At 60.7% G+C, this 10,489-nt stretch overlaps 1 protein-coding gene across 2 annotated transcripts; it reads right to left on the bottom strand.

The window, feature by feature from the left end:
* Positions 1-1,236: 1,236 nt before the first annotated feature.
* On the bottom strand, positions 1,237-9,773 carry SCN1B (sodium voltage-gated channel beta subunit 1). Of its 2 annotated transcripts, none has more exons than XM_032390386.1 (6): positions 9,561-9,773; positions 7,709-7,875; positions 6,691-6,931; positions 2,358-2,499; positions 1,964-2,040; positions 1,237-1,880 (listed from the first exon to the last, which is right to left on the bottom strand). In XM_032390386.1, exons 1-5 carry the CDS (start codon positions 9,598-9,600, stop codon positions 1,974-1,976), a joined length of 657 nt encoding a protein of 218 aa, XP_032246277.1. In that variant the 5' UTR covers positions 9,601-9,773; the 3' UTR covers positions 1,237-1,880; positions 1,964-1,973. The 2 variants fall into 2 exon arrangements, with proteins under 2 accessions (XP_032246277.1, XP_032246276.1); XM_032390385.1 differs by having other exon boundaries at positions 1,969-2,040.
* Between the last annotated feature and the right edge of the window lie 716 nt (positions 9,774-10,489).

Raw genomic sequence — 10,489 nt, 5'->3', positions numbered from 1 at the left:
CAGTCTGAGGGGAGGCGGGAGCAGGGAGAGGTTTGGCCCGAAGGCAGGGGCTTTGAGCAGACAGAGCAGGCTGGGGGCGGGGGCGGGGGGGGGGCGGGCGGGGTGCTTACAAGGACTGAAGGGTGGGCCTTTGAATTGGAGGGAACCAGATAGAGGGCTCCAGCTGCCCCAAGCCCACCCTGCTCCTGCCACTTCTTCTGCCTCCCGCCCAGCCCCTGCCTTACCTCCACCTGGCCCCAGCTCAGGCCTAACTCCCTCCCTATCCACCCCTGTGCCTTCTAGCTCACCCCCCACCCCACCCCGGCCCCCTGCCTGAACCCAGGCCTACCACTGCCCCCCGTTATTTCCCGTCCCCAAGTCCAGCTCCTGAACAAGGCAGTCCTGGTCCCTGCCCCGGCCCTGGCCCTGGCCCCAGACCCCCCCCAACTCCTGCCCCAGCCTCTGCCCCAGCCCCCTCCCCCCAGCTGCCTTCCTACAAGTCACGGGGGCTGGTTTGCTTTGGCAGCCTCTCTGCTGACTGCAGCCGTGACCTCTGGAGCCTGGAAGTCCTGCACCGGGTGGGGGGATGGGGGGCTTGGCCCGGAAAAGGCAGCACCGAGTGCTGAGGTCCAGGCCAAGTGGCCGGAAGTGTCCACAGGTAGATACACACTGTCCCGCCAGCAGCCAAGAGTGATCCACGTCAGACCCCAGGGCCAGATAAACACCCAGACACACAAGGGTCACCAGCAGCCACGTGCTAGTGGACAGCCATGCTCCCAAACCTAGACCGCGGCCGCTCATCCCACACGCTCGGCCCCATGCAGAGCCACAGTCTCCCACAAGGGGGTCATGCCTGGGGGCGGGCACTGGTGCTGCCCGCCCCTAATCTCTCTCTGCCCCTCCCTTCATTTGCATCTTCCTCTCCCTCCCTCGCCCCTCCCCAGCTCCCACCACAGCAGAGAGCCACCCTGCTAGGAACACAGCAAACCACCAAAACGCCTGCCGCCTCTCTTCCCTCCATGGCACCTTCCCTTCCCTGCTGCCCCCGTGACTCCTCTCTGGCCCCCTCCCAGCCTCCCATCCCACTCATGGTCCCCGCTGAGCTAGTGACCCTCCCGGTCCCCACTAATTAAGTGGCTGCACCTTCCCCCTCCTTTTGCCTGAATGTGCACAGAGGGCGGGTCCCTGGGAAAACAGAGGCTTTTGGATTTGGGCGGGGGTGTAGAGGGTGACGGGGCTCACGAGAGAGACTATGAATCAAGTCCAAGAATCTTTATTTCATGAACAAAACTACTCGTGTGAAGAGAGAAGAGGCTGAATGGGCCTTTCTAAGTGGCCACAGTCCAAGGCTGGTGAGAAAGGGCAGGATTGGGCTGGGGCAAGAGTGCATCACAGGGAGAGGGGACCCCAGGTCCAGCCAGAGGAAGGAGGGGAAATGTCGCTGGGGGTCGGGTCGGAGTGGGTCCAGCACCCCCTGCCCCAACCTGTGCCGGCCCATCACGAACCCCCCCACTGGGCGGAGGAGGGGGGGCAGGGAGGGGCTGGGCCCCAGTAGTGTGCATCTGAAGCGGCCAATGTGTGCAAATCAGCAAGAAGGAGGGGTGCGGAGCCGCTGCCCCCACCTCACCGCCCCCCTCCTAAACAGGCAGCAGAAGCAGGGGTGGGGGCAGCGGCAGTATTGCTTTACCCATCATGCATGGCGTGGGTGGGCGATGGGGCAGGAGGAAGTGGGCTGGATTGGGGGTGTGAGCCAAGCCCCCTGCCCCCTCCCACCCTGGCAGCTCCGTTGGCAGGACTCTGAGGCTCGTGGAGGCCCAGGAATGGCCAACCCGCCCTGGGGGCAGGCTGTGCCCAGATGTTCCCCATTAGGGCTGGCTCTTCCTTGAGGTGGAGCCCAGGGCCTAAAGGTGAGGGAGAGACAGGTATCAGGGACCTAGTGGGCTGACACCCGCCCAGGCCCTCCAGCCCCTGCCCACCCACCTACCTTACCGGGGCTATTCGGCCACCTGGACACCCGTACAGTTCTCTTTGCTTTCTGAGGTGATGGCCAGGTATTCCGAGCTGGGGGGGCAAAGGCCAGGTGTAGAGTTACCCCCATCATCAGTTTGGCCCACCCCCGGGAAACCGAGGAGGGTTGGGGTCTCTGCCCCAGGTGCACAGTGTTCCGGAGTTAGAGAGAGGCGGGGACTGCAGGCTGGACATCTAGGGATCCGCAGGAAGTCCAGGCCGGGGCCTGGAGTCCTGAGTCTGAGGGAGGAGGGGACCTCGGGGGGTCAGACTCTGGGTCCTGACCCTACCCATCCGTGACAACAGATGTACCCCTCTGGGAAGCCCGCGTGTCTGGGTCGCCTGACCCCCTCCCCACCAGCGCCACTCACGCATTCTCTTGTGCAGCGGCCTCCGTGGCCGCGGCGACCTTCTTGTAGCAGTAAACCATCTCTGCCACGAGCCATATGGTCAACACCACGATGAGCACATACATCATGATCTCCGACACGATGGACGCCATGTCTCTGTTGGCTGCAAGGGCCAGGCAGGGTCAGGTGGCAGTCAAGGCCAGGCTCGGGAGGCATGAGGTGCTCCCAGCTGGCGCTGTGAGCTTGGCCAAGTGACCTGGGTTCCCTGGGCTCCCTGGGCCTGGTCTGCAAAGGGGACTATGCTGTTTCCCTAGAGTCATCGTTGTTACTGTGATTTTTGTTTGTTTCTTTTAAAGTAGGCTCCCCACGCAGCATGGAGCCCAGCGCGGGGCTTGAACTCACGACCCTGCGATCAAGACCTGAGCTGAGATCAAGAGTGGGACGCTTGACCGACTGAGCCAGCCAGGCGCCCCGTCACTGTGATTCTTAATAACCAGCATCCAGTGGGCTTTGGGATCCCCCTCAACCTGCCCCCCTGGGTGGCCGGAGGGGGCATCTGTGTCATTCAGGAGGCTGCAGGTGCCCGAGAGTTGCAGCTCTGCAACCAGAAGGCTCGGGTTCAGATCCCGACTCTGCCACTTGCCACCTGTGTAACCTTGGGCAAGTGGCTCACCCTCTCTGGGTTTGAGCTTCTCCATCTGTGAAAAGCTGATAATCACAATATCTCCTTCTTGGGAGTGTTGTACAAATTAAATAGGCTTCAAAAATCCTTAGGATGGGGCTTGACATATAGGTAGCCCTCAACACCTGTTTACTATTATTAATTCTACTATTACTGTTATTACTGGAGCAGTAGAGCATAGTAGTTGAGAGCAGGGGCTCTGGGAACCGGATTCAAATCCTGACTCTGCCTCTTATTAGCTGTGTGACTTTAGGCAAACGACTCCACCTCTCCGAGCCTCAACTCGTCCTCTGTAAACTGGCGGCGATAATCCTCATGCCTTCTCACAGGGTTGCTGGGAAGAGAAAGCAAGTTAATACCCGTAACAGGCGTGGACGGGCTCGCAGTGAGCACCGCCTCAGTATATTGGCTCTTGAGTGACATTTTCCGGAAACCTGCTGTCCTTTCCGCGGCACTGGCCCTTGCCATTGCCAGCTTCCTTTCACTGAGCCTAAATTTAAACTGTGAAGGGGATGTGCTCAGCCAGGGAACCAGAGGCGAAGGCCGCTGTGACGTCCTTGGCCGGATTTCACAGGTGTCCGCCCCGTACTCCCGGGCCTCTCCTTCCTGGTGGCCAGGATCTCATTTCCCCCGCTGTCCTCACATGGTCTTTCCTCCCGTCAGTGGGTACTCTCTGTGCTCCGCCCTGTGCAGATGGCACCGATGCTTTCTGGGCCAGAGTGAGGGAGGGCGGCAGGGCTGGATGTTTCTCCCCTGCTTCTGGGCCAGGAGGAGCTGGGGAGAGGGCTCCACGCGTCATTCGTTCATTCGAAAGATAGGAAGGCGTCTCATACGGTGAATGCCTGCTTTCAGCCAGGCTCTGTGCCAAGTTCTTTATGTGAGCGTCTCCCTGAGTCCCTGAAACACCCCAAGGATAGAGAGAGTGCTGGCTTCCCACGTCAGCTGACCTCAGGAAGCACACTGAGGTGGATATATGTTGGAAAAAGCGCACATCTTCAGAATTCTCCTCCCTGCTCCTGGAACTCAGTGCTCAGATGGATTGAGGTAATCTGGTATCTCCTGCTCTCCCAGTCAGATGAGGACGGTGATCGACCGGCACGGCTCTGTAGCCCATTTTCCAGATAAGGACACTGAGGCTCAGAAAGGGGACAGCACTGGACAAGGATGCACAGCCAGGATTGCACTCGGAGCCAGGATTCAACCCCAAGTGTAACTGATGGCAGGCTCTGAGCTCTTCCCTGCTCTGGAAACTACCGCAGCCGAAGAAACACTTGGTAAAGGGTGCTGTATGTCAAATGCAGTCTCCACTAAGCCACACAGACATCTCAGGAGGTAGGACTGTCATTCCCCTACTTCACAGATGAGGAACTGAGGCAGAGGGGTCATGCAGAGGGTAACAGGCCCCTTCTCTGGGGAGAACTTTGATTTCTTCAAAAGCCCCCAAATCTTCTAAAAGCTGGCAGCCCCCCAGATCTGAAGCTCCAGCCTGCCCCCCTGCAGACTGGATTTCTCACTAGCCTCAGATGCTGCTTCCCTTAAGACGTTCTCCACCCATACTGGCTATAGCCGAGATAGAAGTAGCCCTCTTGTCCTCATTTGCCGGCTCCACTCATGCTGGGGGACCCCCAGGTGCTTCTACCATCTTCCACAGCTCTGCTACCTCAGGAAAAGTTCTCACCACCAACACCCACTGGCCCTCCTTTGGAAATGACTCCATTCATTCCTTGGGGTATTACCAGGAGGCATTCTAGGCTGATGGGTAATGCTGAGAATGCAGTAAGATAGTGGATTATAAAAAAAAAAAAAAAAAAAGAATACAGTATGGCCGGCAATGCTAACAGTACAGTAATAACCACAGGTAATCAGAGAAATACTGTGGTGTGATGAGTTATGTTAAAAATACTACAGTATGCTGGCTGATGATGAATACAGTTGAACAAGTAAAACTTTAAAACACTACAATATGATTAATCTAAAATACTATAGCATGGTGGGTAATGTTACAAATACTCTAGTATGATGGACTACGATAAAAATACTGTTGTATGTTTGGTAATGTTAAATAGTATAGTATATAGTAATATAAAATACCGTACTATGGTGATTAAAAAAAAAACCCACTAGAGTATGTTGGATACTCCCGTAGACTCTGGGAAGACAAAATAAAGAGCTGTGCCTTTGGTAAATGTAAAGAACACAGGCTCTGGGAGGTAGTAGAATATGGTAGATCGTGCTCGCGCCCCAGCCTCCGTCCCGCAGATGAGGACAGCATTCCGAGCAAGGGCCAAACCACAAGAGCCACGGGACGGAGGGAACCTGGGAACCTCCCAGCTCTCCTGACCCCCTCGCCTCGGCACTGAGTCGGGAGACAGGATTGACACAGATTTTGTGAAACCTCGGTATTTGGGGGCGTTTCTTGTTACAGCCACACCCAGGGGGCGGGGCTCCGTCTTCTACATCCGTGGGTGGCCGCCCACCCAGCATCGTGACCTACGCCAAAGAGGAGCTCACACATGTCTCCTGCACTGAATCCTGCTGGTTCACTTTGATAACAAACGTAAAAGTGCTAATTATCAAACGAAACCCACAGGCTCTGGCTGACGGCAGAGTGTAGTGAATCACACCAAGAACAGAAACGGCAGTCACACGTGCTTGGCTGGGTTCAAATCTAGGTCCCAGCTCTGCGATCTCGGCCACGTGATCTTACCTCCCTGAGCCTGGGTTTCCCCATCTGTAAAGTGGGGCGCGTAGCGGCCCCTAGCCAGGAGGGTGGGTGGGGAGGTTCAATGAGGGTCTGCACCCCTCTTGGGGAAAGGAAGGACAATGCACGGTGCTTGATAATGCGCGTGCGCTGTGGGCCCCACGGGCCGTATTTGCCGTGGCTCTTCGGTGGCTCAGGTTCTGGGATGGTGTCCTGACTCTAAGCCAATGGGCCCTCGGGCCCTGGAAAATTCCAATTTACACCCATCGGAAGATGGTTCAGAGAACGGATCCAAGGCAGCTGGAGCCAAAATGATGACATGTCCCCAAACGCCTTAGATGCTTGCTGTTCCGTGTGGCCCCACACCGGCAGCACGGGCTTCCCTGAGACCTTTTAGAAACGCGGCCGGGGCCCCACCCCGGGTCTGCTGAGTCAGGGTCTGCACCTTAGCAAGACTCCCAGGACGCTCACGAGCACTGCTCGTGCAATTTGAGGAGCTCTGCTCTAGGGGACGCACTCTTGTCTCTGCCGCCGGGGTGACCAAGGGAGGAGGGGCTGAGGCCACCGGACAGTCGACACCTCCACTGTCATCCCCACTACGTGGGCAGCCTACACCCAGCCCGCCGCTGGGTCCTCACACAGCCCTGAGAGGTGGATACCATTATCATCCTGTTTCCCACGGGACAGCCCTTCCTCAGAGACAGGAAGGCCCCTGCAGGACGTCCCACAGCACACGTGGCAGAATTCCGCACCCAGAACTTTCAGGGGAGAGGTCTGCTGGGGCCTCGCCGCGGGTTGAAAGGAAAGGAAACCCAGAGCTGGGGCTGGGGAAGGAGGTGCGGCTCCCCCTGCTGCCGTGGGCGTTTGCCTGGCCCAGGCGAGGAGCCAGCCTGTCCCCTACCTGCCATCTGTCCCACCATCTGGCTGCCGGTGGGCAACAGGGGTGAGCGGGCAGGCAGGGCCAGACTCACCTTTGTCCACCACCTCAAGGTGGATCTTTTTGACGACGCTGGTGTTGTGCTCATAGTTCTCAAAGAAGAGCAGGCGGTAGACGTGGCACTCGTAGTCGCCGGAGTGGTTGTAGGTGACGTTGGTGATGAAGATGGACAGGTCCTGCAGGTCCTTGGTGCCCCGGCTGCCGTTCCACACCACGCGGCCCTCGAAACGCTCATCTTCCTCCAGCTGCAGCACCTCGTTCTCATAGCGCAGGATCTGGGGGGCAGCCGGGCAGGTCACCGCCTGTGCCTGTTCCCCCCCAACCCCCACCCTCGTCCAGACTGTTCTGTCCCTTGCCCTGACACTCAGAGAGACAGCAGACACACGTGGGCAGCATGACCTCAGGCAGGGAGGGCACAGGGGGGCGAGGATCGTGCCCTGGCCTGCCCCCAGCCCTGACTACGTCCCTGGCCCACGCACACACGCACGCTCACACACATATTCCTCAGGCACCCCTCCACCCTGCACCCCCAAGCCCCCATTCAGCCTTCCTGGTTTTCATTCTCAGCGGGCACGCTCCTCAGCCAGGGACAGAGGAGTCCAGTCTCAGCCACGGCAGACCCCAATGCTCCGGGAGGCCCTACGAGTTTATGGTGCCCCCTCATGTGTAGTTCAAAATACATATAACGTACAGGAGGGCAGGAAAGCGCTGCTTTTCTTCCATGATGACGACCTCAGACATCCTTGCTGCTACTAAATCTTTGTGCCAACCGCGTGCCAGGGGCAACTGCTGGATCACCGCTCACCCAAGCCTACGAGCTAGAGACTGCCGCCACCCCATCTTTAGAGAGGAGCAAACTGAGGCTCAGAGAGGCCCAGTGCCTTGCCCAAGGTCACCAGCTGGTCAGGGGTGGAACTGGAATCTGAATCCAGGTCATCACGAATAGCACATTATCGGAAACGAAGGGACAACCCCTCCCGCGGGCTGCCTGCCACGGCGTCCCACACAGGAGCCCGCTGCCCCGCACCTGTGCCGGGCGCCCCCCCCCCCACCTTGACAAACTCCTCCGTGCCCTTCTGGCGGAAGGTCCACTCTGTGAAGGTCTCGGCGGTGGTCTCGCTGCGGCGCTTGCAGGAGATGCACAGAATTTTGAAGGTCATCCCGTATACGGCTTCGGTCTCTGAGTCCACCTCCACGCAGCCCCCCCAGGCTGAGGACACTGCAGGGACAGCAGGCTCAGGTGGAGCAGGGGCGCCCAGCACCCCGGGCAATGCCAGGCTTCCTGGCCGTTGGCTCTCGGGCCTCTCAGAAACCATCTGTTTCCCCTCGACAATGGTTACGAACGGACAGAACCAGACAGACGTTCAGCCTGCCCCTGCCACTTGCTGTGTGACCTTGGCAAGTCCCTCCTCACCTCTGGCCTCAGTTTCCCTCTGTGAGGTGAGGGAAATGGTCATCTCTGCTTCGAGGGGTTGCTGGGCAGATTCCACAAGTGAGGTAAGGCCCCAGCAGGGGGCCTGCCACGCAGGAAGCCCCTCCCCCCCAAACAACATCGGGCTGTCACTGTGGCCAGTCACTCAGAGTCTTTGCTCTGTACCCAAGTAGATACCCATGTACCCCTTCTTAAGCAGTCCCCTTGCCCATGGTATTGCAGCATTTAGGTGCTGGGACTCGAATTCCAGATGTGTTAGAACTTCAATGTGGCGGAGTCATTTCCCCCTGCGACTGCTCTGCAAAACCAGCCAGCCCCAGAGAATGGGTTGGGAGAAGGCAAGACCTCAGAGGGGTGGGTGGGCGCTGGAACCAGGGCAGTCCCACACTCCAGCCCAGCTCTCTTGTCACCCACCCTCTACCCAGCTTCTCTGGCCCCTGTCCCCTCTGTCCCCAGGCTCCTCAGCTCCAGACCCATCTCCCAGCTCTTATCAGCTTCTTGAAACTCACTGAGCTCTTTGCAGCCTCAGGGACTTTGCACCCCCGCTGGATTCCAGTCCCCTTGAGCGCCTCCTCCATATTCTTACCTGCCACCCCCTTTCCCAAGGCCCAGCGCTCACCAGCTAATGCTGTGCCTCTCCGGCTCCAGCTCTGGGACTGTTTCCTTGTCCCTGAGTCTCTCCCTCTCTGAATCTTGGGAACTCCGTGTCCTCCGCTGCTCTCTCTTTCTAACTCCTTGAGCACCTCTGTGACTGTCTCCCCTACTTTATATCTTAGGGAGTCTCTCTGAAGGGTCCACCACTTTGTGTCCTCTTTCCAGGCTCAGATGGCCTCTCTCCCCCTTTCCCTGTCCCTTTTAAACTCCACCTCTCCCAGTGTCTACCATCTCTCCTGCCTCTCTCAAGTTTGTCTCTCCAGCGCTCCGATTTCCAACTCGCTTCTCGGCCTCTCTCTGGCATCCTCTACAACCCTCTCCGTCTCCTTCCTCCCGGTTACTCCCGATCCCCAGTCTCCGCGGAGCACTCCGGAGTACTCCGAGTCGCCGCGCCTCTCGCGCCTTCCCTTGCGTCCCCATCTCTCCCTGTCTCTCGGTCTCCCCTGTCCCAGTCTCCGGGCGCCGCCTTCCCTCCACCTCCCCCCCGCCCGCGGCTGTGGGTGTCACATTGCAGCCTGCGGGGCTCCGGGAGCAGCTGACTCCGCGTTTCCTCGCCCCCGGCTGGGCGCCCGCAGCCGCCGAGCTGTGCCAGCCCGGCCCCCGCCCGCGCTCGCCCACCCGCACCTCCCACCGCCCTCCCCCGCCCGGCTCCCCGCGCTCACAACTTCGGAAGCGGACTTAGCCGGGCCGGGCAGTGGGCCGGGGGCGGCCGTCGCCCCGCCGTCCCGGGTCCCGCGCGCGCGCACCCCGCCGCCGGGCCGCTGCCCGGGCCGTGCCCCCCCCCGCCGCGCCACCCCCCCCCGCCCCCGCGCACTCACCCAGTGCCGCGCCGACCACCAAGGCCAGCAGTGTCCCCATGGCTGCGCTGCGCGCGCTGCGCCCCCCTCCCGGGCCGCCGGTATTAATAGCGGGGCAAGAGGCAGCGGGCCCGGGCGGCGGTTAGAATGTCCCCGGGAGCGCGCGGGCGCAGCAGCTGCGGCTCTGGGACCGGCGAGGAGGGGGGGCGGAGGGGGGGCGCGGCCCCCCCGCTCCGGTTACCGCCGGGGGCCCAGCCCCGGGGCCCGGCGTCCGGGCATCCCCGCCGCGCGGGCGGCGGCCGCTGCTCGGGCTGTTGCGCTGGCGCGCGCAGCCGGGCACATTCGCCAGGTGCACCGACCCCGGCCCCGCTCCGGCTCGGGCGCGCTGGGGCGCGGGCCGCGGTCTCCTGCGCACTGCAGCGGCGGCGGCGGCAGCGGCGGCGGCGGCCCGGGGAGGGAGGAGGGAGCGGGAGGGGGCGGGATGAATCACCGCGGGGGGAGGGCGCGGCCGCCCAGCCTTTGCCGCAGCGGCCCGGGAGGCGCCCGCTGCACCGGCCTCTCCGGGTGGCGCAGGGACCGCGGCTTCTGGGCATGGGCGGATGGCCTGGGTGTTCCCGACCCCTCCCGACTCTGGGGACCCCCGGCACCGGAGTCCGGGAAAGGTTACCCCCAGAGTCACGGAAGGGCTTAGAGGGCGTTTGGGGGGCAGGGTTTCCGACTGCAATTTATGGAGGTCATCCTCATGGGATGGAGGGGGACTCGGCTGGAACCTCCAAGTGACCTCCCCTTCAGATCCCTGACATCGGGGCCTGGAGGTCACTGTGCTGGAACCCAAGTGGGCATGGGGGTGGGGTCAGGCTAGGGCCACCTAGAATACTTCGGACTCCACCCAAGCAGGTGGGGGGTGCGGGATCTAAACCAGAGACGCTGCTCCGGGGGTGGGGGGGTAC

Source organism: Phoca vitulina, unplaced genomic scaffold (assembly GCF_004348235.1).
Source record: "Phoca vitulina isolate PV1807 unplaced genomic scaffold, GSC_HSeal_1.0 scaffold58, whole genome shotgun sequence".
Taxonomy (NCBI): Eukaryota; Metazoa; Chordata; class Mammalia; order Carnivora; family Phocidae; genus Phoca; species Phoca vitulina.
This window is presented reverse-complemented; position numbering and strand designations above follow the sequence as displayed.